The following is a 23,783-nucleotide window of genomic DNA, read 5'->3' on the forward strand; positions in this document are numbered from 1 at the left end:
TGCAGGGTCAGTTTGCAGCTTGTTAACAGTGTTTTTTTAACCACTAAATTGGGATGCATGTGGGTCACATTCCAGATTTGCTGCACCGATGCTTAACATTAATATAACAGGCAGATTTGTTAGTGACGTCTGGTGCTAGTCCTTTAAAAGCTCTGTCGCTGATCGTTGGTTAATATAGTTACTCTTGTGTGACACTAGCTGGACCTCCTACAGGGAGGGTGTCTTCCTACAGCCAGGTTGTCTTCCTACAGCCAGGATGTCTTCCTACAGCCAGGTTGTCTTCCTAAAGCCAGGCTGTCTTCCAGGAAACCAGGTTGTCCCCCTACAGCCAGGTTGTTTTCCTAAAGACAGAGTGCCTTCCTACAGCCAGATTGTCTTCATATAGCCATGTTGTCTTCCTACAGCCATGATGTTTTCCTACAGCCAGGTTGTCTTCCTATAAGCAGGTTGTCTTCCTACAGCTAGGTTGTCTTCCTAGAGCTAGGTTGTCTTTCCACAACCAGGTTGTCTTCCTAGAGCCAGGCTGTCTTACTAGAGACAGGTTGGCTCCCTACAGCCAGGTTGTCTTCCTACAGTAGTGCTGTCTTCCTATAGCCAGGTTTCTCTATAGCCAGATTGTCCTATAGTCAGGTTTCCCTACAGCCAGGTTGTCTTCCCACAGCCAAGATGCCTTCCTACAGTCAGGTTGTCTTACTACAGCCAGGCTGTCTTCCGATAACCAGGTTGTTCTATAGCCAGGTTGTCTTCCTATAGCCAGGTTGTCTTCCTACAGCCAGGTTGCCTCCGTAGAGGCAGGATGTCTTGTTACAGCCAGGTAGTCTTTCTACAGCCAGGTTGGCTTCTATAGCCAGGTTGTTTCTTAGAGCCATGTTGTCTTCCTAGAGCCAGGTTGTCCTCCGATAGCCAGATTGTCTTCCTATGACTAGGTTGTCTTCTATAGCCAGGTTGTCTTTCTAGAGGCAGGCTGTCTTTCTAGAGCCAGACTGTCTTCCTAGAGCCAGGCTGTTTTCCTACAGCCAGGTTGTCTTCCGATAGCCAGGTTGTCTTCCCACAGCCAGGTTGTCCTCCTATAGCCAGGTTGTCTTCCTACAGCTAGGTTGTCTTCCTGTAGCCAGGTTGTCTTCCTTCAGCCAAGGTTCTCTATAGCCAGATTGTCCTATATTCAGGTTTCCCTGTAGCCAGGAGGTCTTTCTACGGGAAACATCCTTTACCACGCAACCATTACAACGCGGTATGGTTACATCGTGGTTTTAACAACGCAAGTCGTTACACCGACTTGCACTGGAGGGCGCTGTAGGATAAGGAATAGTGTGAATTACTTTCCAACACCTTCCCTACTGTACGTAGACTGGAGTTGGAATAGTAATTCACACTATTCCTATGTCCAGCGCCCTCCAACGCAAGTCGATGTAACGACTTGCGTTGTTAAAACCACGATGTAACATACCGCGTTGTAATGGTACGCGTTGTTACATCATACATCCCTTTCTACAGCCAGGTTGTCTTTCTACAGCTAAGCTGTCGTCCTACAGTCATGTTGACTTCCTATAGCCAGGTTTCTCTATAGCCGGATTGTCCTATAGTCAGGTTTTCTTATAGCCAGGTTGTCTTCCTAGAGCCAGGTTGTCCTCCTATAGCCAGGGTGCCTTCCTACAGCCAGGGTGTTCTCCTATATCCAGGTTGTCTTCCCACAACCAAGGTGCCTTCCTACAGCCAGGTTGTCTTCCTACAGCCAGGTTGACCTCCTACAGCCAGATTGTCTTCCTACAGCCAGGCTGTCTCCCTAGATGCAGACTGTCTTGTAACATAAGGTTATCTTCTATAGCCAGGTTGTCTTCCTAGATCCAGGCTGTGTTCCTAGAGCCAGGCTGTCTTCCTAGACCTAGGTTGTCTTCCAACAGCCAGGTTGTCTTCCGATAGCCAGGTTGTCCTATAGCCAGGTTGTCTTCCTACAGCCAGGTTGTCTTCCCACAGCCAAACTGTCCTCCTAAAGCCAGGTTATCTTCCTACAGACAGATTGTCTTACTACAGCCAGTTTGTCTCCCTAGAGGCAGGCTGTCTTGTTACAGGCAGGTTTTCTTCCTACAGCCAGTGTGTCTCCTACAGCCAGAGTGTCTTCCTATAGCCAAGGTGTCTTCTATAGCCAGGTTTTCTTCTACAGCCAGGTTGTCTTTCTTGAGACAGGCTTTCTTCCTACAGCCAGGTTGCCTTCTATAGCCAGATTGTCTTCATATAGCCAGGGTGTCTTCCTACAGCCAGGGTGTCTTCCTACAGCCAGGTTGTCTTCTACTGCCAGTTTGCCTTCCTAAAGTCAGGTTGTCTTCCTACAGCCAGGCTGTCTTCCTAGAGCCAGGTTTTCTTCTATAGCAGAGACCGCTACAAGAAGAGCACGGGCTACCATGCCGCTCGGGTACTGATTTGAGTGGAAGACTTAAAGAAGCTTTCGCCCTAGTATTTTACTATTTCACGAGTGTTACCGATAACACATTCAGAGATACATATATCTTTTGGGTATTGTCCTATACTGACTGAAGGTCTCTATATAACGTTTTCTTTAATTGATGCAACTCCATGCAATAGTTCTTTTTGTTTGCCCTGAAGAAGTCTCCTTGTATGAGACGAAACGCGTCGGCTATGGCTTTCTTGTGCTATCAAGACTGTGACATTCCATGCCTGTGAAAAGAACTAATAAAGAAAAGAATTGTTTAGAAAATCAAAGTGACTTCTTGGAAATTCCTTTAAATACTATGGACTCTCTCTAAATAGTGCTGAACCCGTTTGTATGTATGTTTCTTCTATAGCAGGTTGTCTTCCTGGAGCCAGGCTGTCTTCCTACAGCCAGGCTGCCTTCTATAGCCAGGTTGTCTTCTACAGCCAGGTTGTCTTCCTAGAGCCAGGCTGTCTTCTATAGCCAGGTTTTCTTCTATAGCCAGGTTGTCTTACTATAGCCAGGTTGTCTCCCTACAGCCAGGTTGTCTTCTATAGCCAGGTTTTCTTCTACAGCCAGGTTGCCCTCCTATAGCCAGGCTGTCTTCTATAGCCAGGTTGTCTCCCTACAGCCAGGCTGTCTTCTATAGCCAGGTTGTCTCCCTACAGCCAGGCAGTCTTCTATAGCCAGGTTCCAGTCCAAAGCCAGGCTGTCTTCTATAGCCAGGTTGTCTCCCTACAGCCAGGCTGTCTTCTATAGCCAGGTTGTCTCCCTACAGCCAGGCAGTCTTCTATAGCCAGGTTGCAGTCCAAAGCCAGGCTGTCTTCTATAGCCAGGTTGTCGTCCATAGCCAGGTTGTCTTCCTAGAGCCAGGTTGTCTTCTATAGCCAGGTTGTCTTACTATAGCCAGGTTGTCTTCTATAGCCAGGTTTTCTTCTATAGCCAGGTTCTCTCCCTATAGCCAGGTTGTCTTCCTAGAGCCAGGTTGTCTTCTATAGCCAGGTTTTCTTCTATGGCCAGGTTCTCTTCCTACAGCCAGGTTGTCTTCTATAGCCAGGTTTTATTCTATAGCCAGGTTCTCTCCCTACAGCCAGGTTGTCTTACTATGGCCAGGTTCTCTTCCTACAGCCAGGCTGTCTTCTATAGCCAGGTTGCCGTCCATAGCCAGGTACTCTCCCTACAGCCAGGTTGTCTTCTATAGCCAGGTTGTCTTCCGCTGCACACGGGGGTGCACTGGGCTCGAACCAGCCTCAGTGGCCTCGTGCTGGTGTGAAGGGTGGTTTCCATTGTGATAGACCAGCGCTGGGAGAGCTGAAAGGGCTGAGCTCTGGGTCTGTTAAAGGAGGGCCTCAAACAGGGGATGTCCTGAGTGGAGGGGGGGGAGGGGGAGGGGGGTCTAAGGATATGTTGATGTCTATTTTCTTATTATTTTTATGAATTATGACCTTTACACTGTCATATAAACTATCAGATGAAATACATACAATGTGGTCGTGTCATATTTCCTATTTGATCAATATCACGTTTACTGGAAATAATACATTAACTTAATAATCTACATACACCTCAACTGAAAATTCTGTGATAGCTTGACATGGGGTCGCGAGGAGGGGGAAGGAGAGAGAGAAAGACACAATATGCCTTTTCGTCATTCGCTAAAAATTGACTACAATAGGAAATGCCCCCACCCCCCACCCCAGGGGTTTCGTAACATAACTGAGCTTGGAGGAGAACTTCAGAGGCAGAACCCGCTGTCTGCGTCTGCTCGGGGTGAGACTGAGGGGCAACGAGCCTTCCCTTGTGCCCAGGCTTGGGGGTGCCTCTCGGGGGTCAGGGGCTTCTGGGCGCCTGCGAGGCCGGGGACACAACGGTCAAGAAGGGCCTCCTTACAAAAGAACCAGCAGGTACTGGGACCAGGGCTGCAGGCCTGCTGGAGGTCAGCTTCCGAGACTGTACCCCACTGCTCGCTGGGGTCTGGCATCCTAAGTCCTGCCCCGTGCAGTCTGGGAGCTCTGGAGGGCCCAGACTTGGGGGCATATCAGCAACAACCGGCGATAATTATTGCTCAGCGCTCTTAGCGTGAGGATAATTATCGCCGGGTAACGTGGATTTTTATCGCTGAGATAGCGTGCTATTAGCAACGCTTATCTCCTCAGCGATAAAAATCCTCACGCTAACTGCCTAACATGAGATTATCGCTGGAAACCCAGCGATGATCTCACGTAGTGTGGCGTTAGCTTGCTGATCGGGACTCACAAACTTAGCCATGATATCCACCTTCCATAGGATATCATGGCTAGGGGGCATATCAGCAACAACCGGCGATAATTATCGCTCAGCGCTCTTAGCGTGAGGATAATTATCGCCGGGTAACGTGGATTTTTATCGCTGAGATAGCGTGCTATTAGCAACGCTTATCTCCTCAGCGATAAAAATCCTCACGCTAACTGCCTAACATGAGATTATCGCTGGAAACCCAGCGATGATCTCACGTAGTGTGGCGTTAGCTTGCTGATCGGGACTCACAAATTTAGCCATGATATCCACCTTCCATAGGATATCATGGCTAGGGGGCATATCAGCAACACCCGGCGATAATTATCGCTCAGCGCTCTTAGCGTGAGGATAATAATCGCCGGCTAGCGTGGATTTTTATCGCTGAGATAGCGTGCTATTAGCAAAGCTTATCTCAAAAGCAATAAAAATCCTAGCGCTAACTGCCTAACGTGAGATTATCGCTGGAAGCCCAGCGATAATCTCACGTAGTGTGGCGTTACCTTGTTGATAGGGACTCACAAACTTAGCCATGATATCCACCTTCCATAGGATATCATGGCTAAGTCAGTCCTGAAGCAGGCGTAAGGAAAGTAGCGATAATAGGAGTTAATGCTACTTTTCCTGACGCTATGCTTCATAGCGTGGGGCTTGATGATAGGAGAAATGTCGCTTAGCGACATTTCTCCTGTCATGTCAGGTCAGGAACGCCCACTTTGCATCTCATTAGAGATGCAAAGCTGGGCGTTAGGAATCCCGACGCTAAAGCAAGGTTTCACGCTTCAGCGTGGCCTTGCTAATTAGGCGATAAAATTATCGCCGCTTTTCGGCCGAAAACAGCCGCAAAAGCGGCGATAATTTTTTATCGCCAGCTTGTAAATATGCCCCATTGTCAGATGCATGAAAAGGTGGGACTGGACCATTTGCTGTGGCCCTAGAGTGGTGTACAGTCATTTGTTTTCTTCTGGAGTGTTTGAGTCTGTAATGTAACTGACCCAGACACTGATCTACCGGCCTGTGTGAGACCCTGTGGTTTGATGATGACGCTTTCTTATTTTTAGTGCAGGAGTTGCGTCAGGTCTGACAATTTGATATTGCAATTAGGGCCGGATTTACCATCATTTTGTGCTGTGTTCACATCACATAAATAGCGTAAACCAGAACAAAATGTTTTTTGGGGTAGTTATTTTCCGTCGTAAAATTTGTTTTCTGCTGGAAATGGCCTAAAAGTAACGCAAAGTGGAGCGAAATGCTGCTTTGCCTTACTTAGCATTAGGGCCGGACTGGGAACCAAAACCGACCCTGGCAAAGTGCTCGGCCGGCTTCCCCTGCACCCGCGGGGGGTTGGGGTGCCGCCGAGCCCTTTGCCAGGGCCGGTTTTCAGCTGATTTTGTTACAGGGACGAGTTTGCAGCTATGGCCTGTAACAACAACAGCCCCCAGGGGCCCAAAACCGGCCCCCTCACCTGGTCAGCCCACCGGGGGATTGCCCGGTGCCTGCTACGGCCAGTCTGGCCCTGCTTAGCATCACGGCGGCTGTTAGAAAAGGTAGACGGACCGGGAGGGTCGGCCGGGGTCAGGAGGAGAGGTCTCCGGGGAGAACCGTCTCCAGCGATCGTACAGACAAGTAACTTCCCCCCCACAGACAGATACCACACACGGATAAGGTTCAGTGTTCTTTATAAGCACTTCTTAAGGTACGGTTGAAAGGTACAAGGAGGTCTGGACTCAGGGGTCCCCTCGATTCGAGTCTCGCAAGGTAGGAAAGGGGGTAGCGAGACAGTCTGTTTACCAGTCAGGTAGTTCGGATGAGATGATGAGCTCACAATCCTCGAGCTTGGTGGTTAGGTGGTACGGGCCGCGGTAGCGCCAGCAGGTCCCGGTGATGATGGTCGTTACAACGGGCCGCGGCAGCGCCAGCAGGTCCCAGGAAGATGGTCGATGTACGGTCCGCGGCAGCGCCAGCAGGTCCCGGTGAAGATGGTTGGTACAACGGGCCGCGGCAGCGCCAGCAGGTCCCCGGAAGATGGTCGATGTACGGTCCGCGGCAGCGCCAGCAGGTCCCGGTGAAGATGGTTGGTACAACGGGCCGCGGCGGCGCCAGCAGGTCCCAGGAAGATGGTCGATGTACGGTCCGCGGCAGCGCCAGCAGGTCCCGGTGAGGATGGAGATTGCAGAAGGCCGCGGCAGCGCCAGCAGGCAGAACGATGGGTCACAAGAGCGGGCTACGGCAGCGCCAGTAGACCGTCAAGGCTGAGTTCACTCGGTGTCTCTCGACTCCAGGATACAACTGCCTTCCTGCTCCGGAGCTGCCCCAGTTATAGGGCTGGTGCCCTTTGATGTCCGGACCCTCGCACTTGGAGGTCGGAGGGTCCGGGATGAAGGTATCCAGACACCCAGCAGGGGGTGGAGCCAGTGCCTGGGGGAGCTGGAGGCGATCGGCACCTGGCGGGGGAGAGCCTTTGACACCTCGTCCTCCCATTGACCTGCCAAGTGGTCCGCTCACCTCCTGGGTGGATGGTGGTGCCGGGATGTCGGGGCCGGCCAGGCCCGGGGTTGGGGTCGGGGTGAGGCCACGCGGCCGCGTGGTGCAGGGCCCAAGATGGAGGCTTGACCCGGCCGGGGAAGCCGGTGGGGCTGGACCCCGTGATGAGTAGTGGTCCGAGGGCAGGAGGTCCGTCGGGAGACGGGGTACAGGTGCTTGTCGCGGGGGTATGCCTGGTGGGCCGGAGCTTGGGCCCTGTCGTGCGGGGAGGGAGCAAGCCCCCTGTGTGGCCTGTCCAACATGCGTCCCCCCCAGCTGAAGGCGGGGAGAGTCACCCATCTCCTTGGGGACTCTCTTCGTCGAGGCGGAAAAAGCGGGACAGGCCATCCGCGTTGGCGTGGTCTTGGCCTGGTCGGTGCTCCACGGTGAAGTCCATTCCCTGCAGGGAAATGGACCATCGCAAGAGTTTTGGGTTCTCCCCCCGCATCTGCATCAGCCATTGCAGGGGTCGATGGTCGGTTTGTACCCGGAAGTGGGTACCGAAGAGATAGGGTCGGAGCTTTTTGAGGGCCCACACTACTGCAAATGCCTCCCTCTCGATGGTGCTCCAACGCTGTTCTCGGGCCAGGAGACGTCGACTGATGAAGGCCACCGGCTGGTCATGACCTTCGGGGTTCAACTGAGAGAGGACGGCCCCGATGCCGTGGTCGGAGGCGTCGGTCTGCACCACAAATTCCCGACTGTAATCGGGGGCCTGGAGCACAGGGGCGGTGCACAGGGCGGCCTTCAGCTTCTCGAAGGCCGCTTGACAATCAGGAGTCCAGTTAATCCGCTTCGGTTGGTTCTTGGACGTGAGACCCGTGAAGGGCCCCACGATGCTGCCGTAGTCCTTCACGAACCGCCGGTAGTAGCCGGTGAGCCCCAAGAAGGCTCGGACCTCGGTCTGGGTGACGGGAGGCTGCCAGGACTGGATGGCCGCAATCTTAAGTTGTAGGGGGGCCACCAGCCCGCTCCCCACTTGGTGCCCAAGGTAGGTCACAGACCCTTGGCCAATTTGGCACTTGTCGGCCTTAATGGTGAGGCCGGCCCGCTGGAGGGCTTGTAGGACCTCTTGGAGGTGACGGAGGTGGTCGGACCAGTGGCGGCTGTATACAGCGATATCGTCCAGGTAGGCAGCGCTGAACTCTTCGAGCCCCGCCAAGACCTGGTTCACAAGGCGTTGAAACGTGGCGGGGGCATTCTTCATGCCAAAGGGCATGACCTTGAATTGATAGTGGCCATCGGGGGTAGAGAAGGCTGACCGTTCCTGAGCCCTGGGTGTGAGGCCGATCTGCCAGTAGCCCGCTGTTAGGTCGAAGATACTAAGGTAGCGGGCGGCCCCCAGCCGGTCGATCAGCTCGTCTGCTCGGGGGATGGGATGAGCGTCGGTCCGGGTGACAGCGTTCAAGCCCCGGTAGTCGACGCAGAATCTCAGTTCAGGTGTGGTGCCGGGGGCAGCGGCTTTGGGAACCAATACAACCGGACTGGCCCAGGGACTGTCCGAGGGCTCGATGACCCCGACCGTGAGCATCTTGGCCACTTCCTCTTGTATGCAGGCCCGTACCCGATCTGGTACGCGGTAGGCCCGGTGTCGGACAGGGGGACTGTCCCCGGTGTCTACGTCGTGCAAACACCAAGGGGTGACCCCGGGGGTGAGGGAGAACAGGGCAGCGAACTGCAGCAGGAGGTTCCGGCAGTCCTGGCGTTGCTCCGAAGTGAGGGCGTCAGAGAGCCGGACCCCGTCCACGGAGCCGTCATTCTCCTGAGTCTTCAGAAGATCCGGGAGGGGTTCGGGGTCTTCCTCTGCCCCACTGTCCGTAGCCATCAGGAGGCTGAGTTCTGAGCGCACAAAGTGTGGTTTGAGTCGGTTGGTGTGGAGGACCCGAAGGGGGTTCCGGGAGGTCCCCATGTCGATGAGGTAAGTGACGGGGCTTTTGCGCTCGACCACTTTGAAGGGCCCCGTCCACTTATCTTGCAAGGCACATGGTTCGGTGGGGGACATCACCCATACCTGCTGACCAGGCTCAAATTCAACGGAGGAGGCATTGTGATCATACCACCTCTTCATGTCCTCCTGGCTGGCCTCGAGGTTCGCCTTGGCCATCTCCCTGAAGTGCCGGGTCTGGTTTCGTAGGGCCAGGATGTATTTGAAGACGTCTGGAGGGGTTGTTAGGGGGGCCATCTCCCAACCTTCCTTGACTAGGCTGAGGGGCCCTCGCACAGGGTGCCCGTACAGGAGTTCGAAAGGGCTAAAACCGAGGGACTTCTGGGGAACTTCCCGGTAGGCGAAGAGGAGGCACGGGAGTAGTACATCCCACTGGCGACGGAGGGGCTCTTCCAATCCCCCAATCATCCCCTTGAGAGTGCGGTTAAACCGCTCCACTAGTCCGTTCCCTTGGGGGTGATAGGGGGTCGTGAATCTGTAGGTGACCCCGCATTGTTGCCAGAGGGACTTCATGTATTTGGATATGAAATTTGTTCCTCGGTCGCTGACGACTTCTCGGGGGAAGCCTACCCGGGAGAAGATCCCCATTAGGGCCCGGCCAACCACCGGAGCTGTCACGGTCCGTAGGGGCACCGCCTCGGGGTAGCGGGTGGCATGGTCCACTAGCACTAAGATGAACCTGTGTCCTTGTGCCGTGCGGGGGTCCAGAGGCCCCACAATGTCTATCCCCACCCTCTGGAACGGGGTGGTGACCACCGGGAAGGGTTGCAGAGGGGCTTTCAGCTTCCGACCACTCTTCCCGCTGGCTTGGCATGTGGGGCAAGATCGGCAGTGGTTCAGGACGTCATTCCTCATTTTTGGCCAGAAAAAGTGGGTCACTAGGCGACTGTACGTTTTGTCCTGGCCCAGGTGTCCAGCCAGGGGGACATCGTGGGCTAAGTTGAGCAGAAAGTCTCTGAAGCGGAGAGGTACCACCAGAACTCGACCGGCCCCCAGCTCGGCGATTCTTTGCTCGCTGTAGAGCAGGTCGTTATCCCAGTAGACCCAGTGAGTTCCGGTGGCGTCCCCTGCGTTTTGGGCGCTGGCTTGTTGGCGGAGTCCCTCGAGGGAGGGACAGGTCTTTTGTTCCTGGCGGAACTGTTCTTGGGTGGGCCCCCCTTCTTGACGCCACTGAGCCAGATCCGGAAGGTCCTGGGGTTGCGCGTCCTCTTCGGTCGTCGGGTCCGGGAGGCCGGCCTCGCAGTTGCCCTCTACTGGGGCGACCGGGGGCGGAGGTGCTGGCCATTCGGGTTCTTCTGATCGGGGGGCGGCACGGGCGGCCATGGACCGGGTGGTTATGCAGGCCCAGTCCGGGAGGCCCAGCATCCCCAGGTGCTCTCTCCTCTCGACGGTGGCCCACGGGGAACTCTCGAGGTCATTCCCCAGGAGGCAGTCCACGGGGGCATCGTCCCGGACCGTTACTTTCAGCAGGCCGGAGACCCCTCCCCATTCGAATGGGACGCAGGCCATTTTACACATACTCTCAGAGTTATCTGCCGAGCGGACGGGGCAGAGAATGTTCGGCAGGATCTGCTCGGGCTTCACCAGGTGACAGCGGACGGCCGTCACACTGGCGCCGGTGTCACGCAGGGCCTCGGCCCTCTGTCCATTAATGGTCACCCACTGACTGTATTTTCTGGTGTTGGCGGGTAGGGGAGCCCGCGGGACCATGTCTCTTCCCCCTAAGCACGCCAGGACCATGGCGGCCGGTTCCCACCCTTGCTGGGCCGGCTCATACTCTTCGGGTTCCTCCGATAATCGCTCTTCCCCCAGGGCGGCGGCCGCTACCTGGCGGGGCTTGGGTGTTTGGTTTAGCGGGCAGCTCGGGTCATTGGCGTAGTGGCCTAGTCGCTGGCACCGGTGGCACGTGACGTTGGCTCGGAACCCGGGCCGCAACGGGGGGTTGCCCCGGCCGGCCGGAGGCGGGGTGCTGGCCACGGGTGTTGCTGGCAAGGCGTCTCTCCCTCGACCCTGGCCCCCTCCTCCTCCCCGAGGACGGTGCTGGCCTTGGCTGCTTCTGTTCTGGTCGTGTGGCCCCTTCCGGCCCACTCGGGTGCTTTCCCATCGGTCAGCTTCGGCGGCGAGCTGCCGGGGGTCAGTCAGCTTACTGTCGAGGAGGTGCTGCCTGAGCTCGACGAAACAGTTGTTTGACAGGTGCTCCCATACCATAAGGTTGAAGAGTTGTTCGTAGGTGGTGACCTGACTCCCCTTGATCCAACCCTCGAAGGCACGGCTGAAATAGTTCACGTATTCTACCCAAGTTGTACCTGGGATCCGGGTGCAATCTCTGAACCTCTGGCGGTACATCTCGGGTGTGAGGCCGTAGCGGGTGAGGAGGGCAGCCTTCATGTGGTCGTAGGACGACATTTGGTGATCTGGGAGCTGCAGTAGGGCATCGCGACCCTCGTTGATAAACCTCCCCCAAAGTCCGGCTCCCCAATCACTCCGGTCGATCCGGTGGGAGGTCATGGCGATCTCATAGGCTTTAAACCATTGCTGTATGTCGTCTTCTCGGACATACTCGCGGACAACATCCTTGGGGATATGGACTTTTTTCTCAATTGGCCCCGGGGTGTGTGGTCGCTCAGGCACCCCCAGTTCCTTATTCTGTTTTCGCAGTTCTATCTCCGCTAGTCGGCGCTCGTGCTCGAGCGTTATTTTTTTCTCCTCCAGCTCTCTCTGTCTCTGCTTCTCTTCTCGTTCATCTCGGAGCCGCATGTGCTCGAGGTTGAGTTTCTGTTCAGCTAACTTGAGTTCCCCATCCATCTTGAGTCGTGCCATCTCCAACTCGTGTAATCTGATTCTGTCTCTTTCTCGGATCTCCCCTTGTGAGAGGCCCGTTCCCCGCTCCTCGGGAGCCGTGGCGTTCCCCTCTGGTGTGATGCTGTTTTGGTCTGGTGTGACGCTGCTTTGGTCGGAGGGTCCTGCGACCCCAGTTTCTGTCCATGACTCAAGGGCGTGCTTTAGATCATCCTTGGTACTTAGGCCGGTGGTAGCAATGCCAAGTTCTATGCAAAATTGTCTTAGTTCGCGGTGGTTGTATTCTTCTAATTTCTCCATTTGGAATTTCTCGGTGGAGCTGCTATCTTTGGTCGACATCGTGTTTTTGTCGTGGGGTGAGCTACTCTCTGTACGATTACGCGTTGATTCGGATCGCGCCGCTGGCCACCAATGTTAGAAAAGGTAGACGGACCGGGAGGGTCGGCCGGGGTCAGGAGGAGAGGTCTCCGGGGAGAACCGTCTCCAGCGATCGTACAGACAAGTAACTTCCCCCCCACAGACAGATACCACACACGGATAAGGTTCAGTGTTCTTTATAAGCACTTCTTAAGGTACGGTTGAAAGGTACAAGGAGGTCTGGACTCAGGGGTCCCCTCGATTCGAGTCTCGCAAGGTAGGAAAGGGGGTAGCGGGACAGTCTGTTTACCAGTCAGGTAGTTCGGATGAGATGATGAGCTCACAATCCTCGAGCTTGGTGGTTAGGTGGTACGGGCCGCGGTAGCGCCAGCAGGTCCCGGTGATGATGGTCGTTACAACGGGCCGCGGCAGCGCCAGCAGGTCCCAGGAAGATGGTCGATGTACGGTCCGCGGCAGCGCCAGCAGGTCCCGGTGAAGATGGTTGGTACAACGGGCTGCGGCAGCGCCAGCAGGTCCCCGGAAGATGGTCGATGTACGGTCCGCGGCAGCGCCAGCAGGTCCCGGTGAAGATGGTTGGTACAACGGGCCGCGGCAGCGCCAGCAGGTCCCAGGAAGATGGTCGATGTACGGTCCGCGGCAGCGCCAGCAGGTCCCGGTGAGGATGGAGATTGCAGAAGGCCGCGGCAGCGCCAGCAGGCAGAACGATGGGTCACAAGAGCGGGCTACGGCAGCGCCAGTAGACCGTCAAGGCTGAGTTCACTCGGTGTCTCTCGACTCCAGGATACAACTGCCTTCCTGCTCCGGAGCTGCCCCAGTTATAGGGCTGGTGCCCTTTGATGTCCGGACCCTCGCACTTGGAGGTCGGAGGGTCCGGGATGAAGGTGTCCAGACACCCAGCAGGGGGTGGAGCCAGTGCCTGGGGGAGCTGGAGGCGATCGGCACCTGGCGGGGGAGAGCCTTTGACACCTCGTCCTCCCATTGACCTGCCAAGTGGTCCGCTCACCTCCTGGGTGGATGGTGGTGCCGGGATGTCGGGGCCGGCCAGGCCCGGGGTTGGGGTCGGGGTGAGGCCACGCGGCCGCGTGGTGCAGGGCCCAAGATGGAGGCTTGACCCGGCCGGGGAAGCCGGTGGGGCTGGACCCCGTGATGAGTAGTGGTCCGAGGGCAGGAGGTCCGTCGGGAGACGGGGTACAGGTGCTTGTCGCGGGGGTATGCCTGGTGGGCCGGAGCTTGGGCCCTGTCGTGCGGGGAGGGAGCAAGCCCCCTGTGTGGCCTGTCCAACAGCGGCGTTACATGGGCGTTCCCATGCAATCACCAATGCCTTCTGACGTAAAACCCTATCTACAAAAATCTGAGACAAGGTTTAGCATCAAAAATTAACGTAATTTGAAAGCAGGCATTAAAAGGAGAAATATTTTCGTTTCTCCTCTTTTACCGGCGTGTGCTGCACTGTACAGCTCACATACAAAGTAGAACAGTTTTAAAAGTCGTCTAGGCATAGTATTTTGGACTGGAAAGGTACACTTTCAGGGCAAAACCTGTACTAGACTCATCTCGCTCCACTGCACTTTGGCCCAGAAGTGTTTAGGGCATATTCTCAAGGGCCATATCTCTGCTGTTTTGGCTTTAAAAGCCAAAAAAGCGGAGATAATATTATCGCCCTATTAACAAGGCGGCGCTAACATGCATTAGCGCATGTTAGCAGCTGTTTTCCCCACGCCTCGCCTTGCATTGCTAATGAGATGCAAAGTAGGCGTTCCTTTACAAAACAACATGAAAAAGGATCGCTAACTGTACTTTGCAGTATTAACAAGCCGGCCCAGGACACCCATAGCAACATTAAAAGCTGCGCTAACCGCAGTTATCGCCGGAAGCTAACGTCTGCTAAATTTCTGACCTAGCTATATGTATAAAGGGAGGTGGATTGCCAGGCTACGTTCACCACGGCCCATCAACAAGGAGTTCCCTATCGCTGCAGTGTTAACGCTGGATATACCCGCATTTCGCCGCTATCGCTGGATTAATTATTGCCACGGAGAATAGTGTTGTTAATAACGCGCAAACAGGGCTATAACATCCAGCGATAGCCGGCGATAAATGGAAACGCGCTATGCGCGCTTTGCGATATTCATCGCCATCTGTTGATAATATGCCCCGAAGTGTGGCGCACAGCAGCAAAATTCTGCACCAGCACTAGGGGGAGGGGAGGAGAGCGCTCTATCTCTGTAGATATGGCGCTGTCCGTCTCTCTCCTCACGCACGCACGCAGCACTGCGCAGCAATTTTGGCTGCTGCGCTGCATTTAGTGAGAATTTAGTAACTCTGGCCCATACTTTAACATTGACTTCTACACTGTCCCCTCCCATTGTTCCCTGCGAGGACTTTTTGACAGTTTCTTTTAAAAATCCTGCCTCCTCATCCCTTACTCAGCTTTTGTAGTTTTGGCCTTGTTTTATTCATTGAATCTATTTTTCCTTTTAATGATTTTTTAGGATAAGTCCAGATGTTCACATTGAAACTGCATTTGCCAGACGGAGTCCAGAAACACTAGCTGTGTGGGGGGTGCAGACGTTGCTGTGCACCCAGTCAATAATCTAGGATTTCACAGACACACCTGCGAACAGGTAGCTGAGCACCTTGGAACTCTTGACTGCGGCGCCCGGGATTAAACTGGTGTTAGTGAGATTAAACTGCTGCCAGGTGGTATTAATGTCCCCATCTCATGGACTGCGGAGAGCTCTGGTCTCCAGGTTGGAACGCATCCTTGTGTGTAACTACAATTCAAACAGGGTTAAAACAACGATTCCATTGTCCTCATAACATTTGTTTTCCCATTAATAATGTAAAGTAATTTCAGAGCACTCGGAGTGAAGAACAATCCTACTCAAAGCTTGCTTCTCTTTTGAATACCTGGGGCCAGATTTTAAAAAATGCCCGCAATGCAGCATGACACCTTGCTGCGCTGCGCTGCGCTGCACTGCATGAAAGGGCAGGAGGGCGCCATATCTATCAAGAAAGGGCGCATTTCTACCCTCCCCCTGAGCTGGCACACAATCCGCTGCCTAGCGCCGACACAGGCACCGGTGTGCCATTGAGCAAGGGTGCCTGCGTTTCAAGCAGGACTGTTTTGTGCAGGAACAGACACCTTCCTGCACATAAATAATCCATGGAGGCATTTTGCTCTTTCTGAGTGTGCTGCAGACTGTAGCACGCTCAGAAAGAGGAAACAATGAGGAGAAATACAGATATTTCTCCTCGTTTCACCTCTGCTGGGGAGGCATAGAGTGCTGACACATTCCCCGGTCTACCAATGTTGGTAAACATGGGAGTGGTTCATAATCCATGGATGGATGTGTAGGAACACCCACACTCCACCCATGTAATGCCCCCACCACTTAGAGTAACCCCCGGCAGCGATATGCGCTGTCTGCGATACTCCATATTTACCGAGCCACGCAGGGTCGCGCAAGATGCCGCGCGTGGCTTGGAAAATCTCAGTCTAGGTTTTGTGCCATCCTGTATCCCCAGCAGGGTGCAAGGTCGACACAAAGCCTTAATAAGTCTGGGCCCTGATGTCTTGAGTCTTGCAGTCTGTCCGAGCGAGACACCCTCATTATTACTGTGCGATAGCCTCTTGGTGAAAAGGGGTCACTAGTGTGGACACACAATAAAACCCCAAACCGCGAACTAGTTCTAAGTCAAAACTCAGAATAACAGAGTGGAGATACTTTGCACTTCCTTTGCCGCATAATTCCTGTGACCCCTACTATAAGTAACCTGACAGCGCGCTCCCTCTATCTACTCAACCGCCTCTCCATCTCCTCCCGTCCCTTGGACCTCTTCGACTCCTCCCTCAAGTGCACAATGCGGTTCGACGACCTGCCTTTGGTTTCCAGAATTACAGATGACAAATAAATTATGGTCCATGTTCATCACTGTTTCACGCAACGCAACGCAGCAAGACAAGTTTCTAAACTGAGTGAAAAGGAGGGGGAGGACTGTGCCATACCTATCAAGATACAGCGCAGTCCTGCTTTCTCCCCTGTGCTGGCGCACAAACGACTGCCATGTGCCAACGCAGGCACCCTTGCATCATGGTTCAAGGGGGCCTGCGTTGAGAGCAGGATTGGTTTCGTACAGGAAGGAAAATATTCCTGCACAAAAACAATTTTACATTTTTCTTTCCTCTGCAGCCCACATAGAAAGGGGAAAACTGAGGAGAAATAGAGATATTCCTCCTCGTTACGCCTTCCGTAGCATTCTGACGCATTTCCAGGTCTACCAGTAATGGTAAATCTGGAAATGCTTCCAAATGCGTGGGTGCTCCTACACATCCACCCATGGATTTTGTTGCATTCCCTGATTTTCTATGAGTGGTTGACCTGGGAACACACTATAAAGAAACGCCTTCCCAGGGAAGGTGTGACAGGGAGAATATCTTTATTTCTCCTCATGTTTTCCTCTTTCTACATGTTCTGCATCCTGCTCAAAACCAATCCAGCCTGTGAAGCAGGTACCTTTGTACCATGAAGCAAGGTTGACAGAAATGCGCCATATAAAGTTACATATAGCGCTGTACTGTCACTCCCTTTCACACAGCGCAGTGAGGAGCCGTGCTGCGTTGCATGAGATATTGCTAAATCTGTCCCATTGTTTTTTGTTGGTGAAGTCGAGATCCAGGTAAAGTCAGACCTTGGGAGCCACCTGGGATGAAAAGTTAACAGTGGGCGGTCAGGTGGTGCACCTTGCAGTGGGTGGTCAATGGTCAGGGGGTGCACCTTGCAGTGGGTGGTCAGGTGGCACACCTTGCAGTGGGTGGTCAGGTGGTGCACCTTGCAGTGGGTGGTCAGTGGTCGGGTGTTGCACCTTGCAGTGGGTGGTCAGGTGGCACACCTTGCAGTGGTTGGTCAGGTGGCGCACCTTGAAGTGGGTGGTCGGGTGGTGCACCTTGCAGTGGGTGGTCAATGGTCAGGTGGCGCACCTTGCAGTGGGTGGTCAGGTGGTGCACCTTGCAGTGGGTGGTCAGGTGGTGCACCTTGCAGTGGGTGGTCAGGTGGAGCACTTTGTAGTGGGTGATCAGGTGGCGCACCTTGCAGTGGGAGGTCAGGTGGCATGGGTGGTCGGGTGGCGCACCTTGCAGTGGGTGGTCGGGTATTGCACCTTGCAGTGGTTGGTCAGTGGTCAGGTTGTGCACCTTGCAGTGGGTGGTCAGTTGTTGCACCTTGCAGTGGGTGGTCAGGTGGCGCACCTTGCATTGGGTGGTCGGGTAAAGCACCTTGCAGTGGGTGGTCAGTGGTCAGGTGGCACACCATGCAGTGGGTGGTCAGGTGATGCACCTTGCAGTGGGTGGTCGGGTAATGCACCTTGCAGTGGTCAGTGGTCAGGTGGCACACCATGCAGTGGGTGGTCAGGTGATGCACCTTGCAGTGGGTGGTCGGGTAATGCACCTTGCAGTGGGTGGTCAGTGGTCAGGTGGCACATCATGCAGTGGGTGGTCAGGTGATGCACCTTGCAGTGGTTGGTCAGTGGTCAGGTGGCACACCATGCAGTGGGTGGTCAGGTGTTGCACCTTGCAGTGGGTGGTCGGGTAATGCACCTTGCAGTGGGTGGTCAGGTGGTGCACCTTGCAGTGGGTGGTCAGGTGGTGCACCTTGCAGTGAGTGGTCAATGGTCAGGGGGTGCACCTTGCAGTGGGTGGTCAGGTGGCACACCTTGCAGTGGGCGGTCAGGTGGCGCACCTTGCAGTGGGTGGTCAGGTGTTACACCATGCAGTGGGTGGCTGGGTGGTGCACCTTGCAGTGGGTGGTCAGGTGTTGCATCTTGCAGTGGGTGGTCAGGTGGCGCACCTTGCCGTGGGTGGTCAGGTGGCGGTGGGTGCTCAATCCTCCACCCAGCACCCTGTGCTTCTCTGAAAGTCCCCCTGTTTACCAGAGGACCACAGACCTCGTTGAGGTAGAGCCGTGAATTGGATGATGGAAGCCCCAGCCTGGCAGGACCGTGAAATCTAACAAATCAGCATCGGGTGATGCAGAATTATGCGGCAAGGGCGGCCCTCCGCATGCCACAAAGGGGGTTTCTCCAAAGCTGCAGGAAACGCATTGGCTGCCAGTAGCGGCTCAAATTCAATGTAAAGGTCTTATATGAACCCACAGGGCCCTAGAGGGCAGCGCAGCGGATTATCTGAAGCACCGCATCATTTTACACCATCTCCTGGGTTGCTGAGGTCACCTGAGAGGTGGCGTCTGATCCCACCTCAGAGCAGAAGGAAAGGCGGCAGGGAGAGCCAGCCCCTCCCCCCGCCCCACCCCAGACATTGCCAGCACTATGGACCTCTCCCCCCACAGGTTTACGCCTCAGCGCCCTCCTTTTAGGAGGGACTAGAGGCGTCGCTTTACCAACAAACGGGCTCATGACCTCCACAGCGCCTAGGTGTCCGTTTTGGTCTCTAGTGCGCTATAAGAATGATGATATTGATGACACAAACTCCAAACACTTATGGTATGGCACGGATGGCAGGGTCTGCTACCAAACCTGCCTGTGTCTTCCTGTGATTAGCACCTGCTGACCCAGCTTCCAAGTGCTTTGTGCCCGGTGACCCAGTCCCCCCCTGTGCTTCGTGCCTGGTAACGCAGCCCCCCCCCCGAGCTTAGCTCCTAGTGACCCAGCCCACCCCCCCCCCCCCGGGCTTAGTGGCTGGTGACCCAGCCTTCCTGTGCTTAGCGCCTGGTGACCCAGCCTTCCTGTGCTTAGCGCCTGGTGACCCAGCCTCCCTGTCCTTAGCGCCTGGTGACCCAGCCTTCCTTTGCTTAGTGCCTGTTGACCCAGCCTCCCCTGTGCTTAGCGCCTATTGACCCAGCTCCCCCCCCCCCCCCCCCCCCCCACCGGGTTTAGTGGCTGGTGACCCCACGCCCTGTGTTTAGCACCTGCTGAAACAACCTCCCTGTGCCTATCGCCTGGAGACCCAGCCTCCCTGTGCTAAGCGCTTGGTGACCCAACCTCCCTGTGCTAAGCGCCCGGTGACCCAGCCTCCCCTGTGCTTAGCGTCTGGTGTCCCATCCTCCCCTGTGCTTAGCGTCTGGTGTCCCATCCTCCCCTGTGCTTAGCGCCTGGTGACCCAGCCTCCTTGTGCTTAGTGCCTGGTGACCCAGCCTCCCCAGTGCAAAGCGCCTGGTGACCCAGCCTTCCTCTGATTAGCACCTGGTGACCCAGCCTCCCCTGTGCTTCTCGCCTGGTGACACAGCCTCCACTGTGCTTGGCGCCTGGTGACACATCCTTCACTGTGCTTAGCGCCTGGTGACAAAGCCTCCCCTGTGCTTAGCGTCTGGTGTCCCATCCTCCCAAGTGCTTAGCGTCTGGTGTCCCATCCTCCCCTGTGCTTAGCGCCTGGTGACCCAGCCTCCTTGTGCTTAGTGCCTGGTGACCCAGCCTCCCCAGTGCAAAGCGCCTGGTGACCCAGCCTTCCTCTGATTAGCACCTGGTGACCCAGCCTCCCCTGTGCTTCTCGCCTGGTGACACAGCCTCCACTGTGCTTAGCGCCTGGTGACACATCCTTCACTGTGCTTAGCGCCTGGTGACAAAGCCTCCACTGTGCTTAGCGCCTGGTGACACAGCCTCCTCTGTGCGTAGCGCCTGTTGACCCAACCTCTTTGTGTTTAGCGCCTGGTGACCCATCCTCCCCTGTGCTTAGCGCCTGGTGACCCAGCCTCCACTGCGCTGAGCACCTGGTGATCCAACCTTCACTGAGCTTAGCGCCTGGTGACACAGTCTCCACTATGCTTATCGCCTGGTGACCCAACCTCCAGTAATCTTAGCCCCTGGTGACACAGCCTCCACTGTGCTTAGCGCCTGGTGACCCAACCTCCACTGAGCTTAGCACCTGGTGACCCAGCCTCCCTGTGCTTAGTGCTTGGTGACCCAGCCTCCCTGTGCTTAGCGCCTAGTGACCCAGCCTCCCCTGTGCTTCATGCCTGGCGACCCAGCCTTCCCTGTGCTTCACGTGTGGTGACCCAGCCTCCACTGTGCTTAGCGCCTGGTCACCCAGCCTCCCCTGTGCTTCGCGCCTGGTGACCCAGCCTCCCTGTGCTTAGTGCTTGGTGACCCAGCCTCCCTGTGCTTAGCGCCTAGTGACCCAGCCTCCCCTGTGCTTAGCGCCTGGTGACACAGCCCCCTTGTGCTTAGAGCCTGGTGACCCAGCCTCCACTGTGCTTAGCGCCTGGTGACCAAGATTCACAGTGCATAGCTCCTGGTGATCCAGCCTCCCATGTGCTCAGCGCTTGGTGATCCAAACTCCATGTGCTTAGTGCCTGGTGACACTGCTTCCCCTGTACTTATCGCCTGGTGACCCAGCCCCAACTGTGCTGAGCGCCTGGTGACCCAACCTCCCTGTACTTAGCACCTGATAACCCAGCCCCCCCCTGTGCTTAGCGCCTGGTGACCCAGCCTCCCTTGTTCCCCAACCTCCATGTACTTAGCGCCCGGTGACCCAGCCTCCCCTGTGCTTAGCGACTGGTGACCCAGCCTCCTCTGTGCTTAGCACCTGATGACCCAGCCCCCCCCTGTGCTTAGCGCCTGGTGACCCAGCCTCCCTTGTTCCCCAACCTCCATGTACTTAGCGCCCGGTGACCCAGCCTCCCCTGTGCTTAGCGCCTGGTGACCCAGCCTCCCTGTGCTTAGCGCCTGGTGACCCAGACCCCCTGTGTTTAGCGCCTGGTGACTCAGCCCCAACTGTGCTCAGCGCCTGGTGACCCAGACTTCCTGTGCTTAGCGCCTGGTGAATCACCCTCTATGTACTTAGCGCCTGGTGACCCAGCCTCCCTGTACTGAGGGCTTAGTGAGCCAACATCCCATGTGCTTAGCGCCTAGGGAGCCACACAGGGCTTGGCTGAGATGCGGATCCTCAGGCACCGAAAGGCTGAGCAGGGCAGTGTTCACATGCTGCATTTCCACCTCTGGCCGCTGGGTGGCAGTGACGCCACGCCCAGGATCAGCCGTCTCGCTCTTTGACGCGCGGGGTGCGGGGATACTCACTGCCGGCCTTCAGTCCAGGATGGGACGGAGGAGGAAGCAGAGAGGAGGAGATCAGCGCTTCGAAGTAACGGGAGTGTGGAGAACCGCGAGGAGCTACAGAACCCTTCCCCTGAGACGACCCCTCGGCGGATGCAGGAGCAAGGCTGAGGCCTCTCAGAGCCTCTTTACAGGTGCAGGACCGGGGGCTCTGAGACCCTCTCTACAGGTGCAGGACGGGGGCTCTGAGACCCTCTTTACAGGTGCAGGACCGGGGGCTCTGAGACCCTCTCTACAGGAGGAGGATCGGGGCTCTGAGACCCTCTCTACAGGAGGAGGATCGGGGCTCTGAGACCCTCTCTACAGGTGCAGGACCGGTGGCTCTGAGACCCTCTCTACAGGTGCAGGACTTGGGGCTCTGAGACCCTCTCTACAGGTGCAGGACCGGGTGCTCTGAAATCCTCTCTACAGGAGGAGGACCGGGGGCTCTGAGACCCTCTCTACAGGAGGAGGACCGGGGCTCTGAGACCCTCTCTACAGGTGCAGGGCCGGTGGCTCTGAGACCCTCTCTACAGGAGGAGGACGGGGGCTCTGAGACTCTGTTTACAGGTGCAGGACCGGGGGCTCTGAGACCCTCTCTACAGGAGGGGGAGGGGGGCTCTGAGACCCTCTTTACAGGTGCAGGACGGAGGGCTCGGAGACCCTCTCTACAGGTGCAGGACCGGGGGCTCGGAGACTCTCCTCTACAGGAGGAGGACGGAGGCTCTGAGACTCCGTTTACAGGTGCAGGACCGGGGGCTCTGAGACCCTCTCTACAGGTGCAGGACCGGGGGTTCTGAGACCTTCATCTACAGAAGGAGGACCGGGGCTCTGAGACCCTCTTTACAGGTGCAGGACCGGGGGCTCGGAGACACTCTCTACAGGAGCGGGACCTGGGGCTCTGAGACCTACTTCTACAGGAGTAAGACCGGGGGCTTTGAGACCCTCTCTACCAGTGCAGGACCGGGAGATCTGAGACCCTTAATACAGGTGCAGCAGCGGGAGCTCTGAGACCCACCTCTACAGAACCAGGACCGGGGGCTCGTAGACCCCTCTCTACAGGAGGAGTGCCCGGGGCTCGGAGACCCTCTTTACAGGTGCAGGACCTGCTCTCTACAGCTGCAGGGCCAGGGGCTCTGAGACCCACCTCTACAGGTCTCTATAGGAGCAGGACCGGGGGCTCTGAGACCTCTACAGAAGCAGGACAGGGGGATCTGAGACCCTCTCTACAGGTGTCGGACCGGGGGCTCGGAGACCCTCTCTACAGGAGCAGGACAGGGGGATCTGAGACCCTCTCTACAGGAGCAGGTCAGGGGGCTCCGAGACCCTCTCTACAGGAGCAGGACAGGGGGATCTGAGACCCTCTCTACAGGTGCAGGACCGGGGCAGCCTTCCTCTGCAGGAGGAGAACCAGCCCTACTCTACAGAAAAGGAAGCAGGACCCGCGGGGGCTCTGAGACCCTCCCGATAGGCCCAGGACTGGGGGTGGCTACAGAGTGAGTGGTCGGGGTCTCACCCCTCAGGCTCGGATGGTGAGGGCTGAGCTGAGGGCCCCATCCATGTCCGGCCTAGGGTAGCGGCCCCCAGGATTGCCCTCCCCGGACCAGATGCGGACTCGGGCAATGAGGACCCCCCCGCACCTCCTGCTGCACCCCCCGGGGGCACCTGTCGGCTCCGGGAGGGCTCCCCTACAACTTTTACCTGCACAAGTGTGAATGACGCTGCGGGGGTCCGGGCCCCCGGGGACCCCAGCATGGCCTGTAGGATTGGGACAGAGCGGAGGACGCCCCCCTGCCCGGCGCTGCGCCTCCTGCTGGCCGCTCTGGTGTGTTCAGGTAAGAGGCGCTTTATTGCTATTTATCTGACGTCCGCCTGCGAACCTGTGGACCCTCTGACTAGGGGTGGGGGTTGTCTGGGGGGGGGGGGGGAGGGATGGGGGCGTTGTGGGGGGAGGGGGGTCACAGGCTGGCTGCATAGCCCCGTCTGTCTGTTCTAATGCCAGTGCGCTCACTGCCCCAGAGTATGTCTACTCACTGCCCCAGCGGCTAAACTCTCTGCCCCAATGCATGAGCGCTCTCTGCCCCAGAGTATGTCTTCTCACTGCCCCAGAGTATGTCTTCCCACTGCCCCAGAGTATGTCTTCTCACTGCCCCAGAGTATGTCTTCCCACTGCCCCAGAGTATGTCTTCTCTCTGCCCCAGATTATGTCTTCTCACTTCCCCAGAGTATGTCTTCTCACTGCCCCAGAGTATGTTTTCTCTCTGCCCCAGATTATATCTTCTCTTTGCCCCAGAGTATGTCTGCTCACTGCCCAGATTGTGTCTTCTCACTGCCCCAGAGTATGTATTCTCTCTGCCCCAGATTATGTCTTCTCTCTGCCCCAGATTATATCTT

General features: G+C 56.2%; 1 protein-coding gene across 1 annotated transcript in view; it reads left to right on the top strand.

Moving 5' to 3' along the window:
- The first annotated feature begins 22,897 nt into the window (after positions 1-22,897).
- The window catches only part of TMEM132B (transmembrane protein 132B), a 900,530-nt gene continuing 899,644 nt past the window's right edge, over positions 22,898-23,783 (top strand). Inside the window, exon 1 of the mRNA XM_085633641.1 lies at positions 22,898-23,224. Within this exon, the coding sequence (XP_085489767.1) occupies positions 23,143-23,224 (82 nt within the window). The 5' untranslated portion in view covers positions 22,898-23,142. The remainder of the gene's footprint in view (positions 23,225-23,783) is intronic.

Source organism: Triturus cristatus, chromosome 11 (genome assembly GCF_964204655.1).
Source record: "Triturus cristatus chromosome 11, aTriCri1.1, whole genome shotgun sequence".
Classification (NCBI taxonomy): domain Eukaryota; kingdom Metazoa; phylum Chordata; class Amphibia; order Caudata; family Salamandridae; genus Triturus; species Triturus cristatus.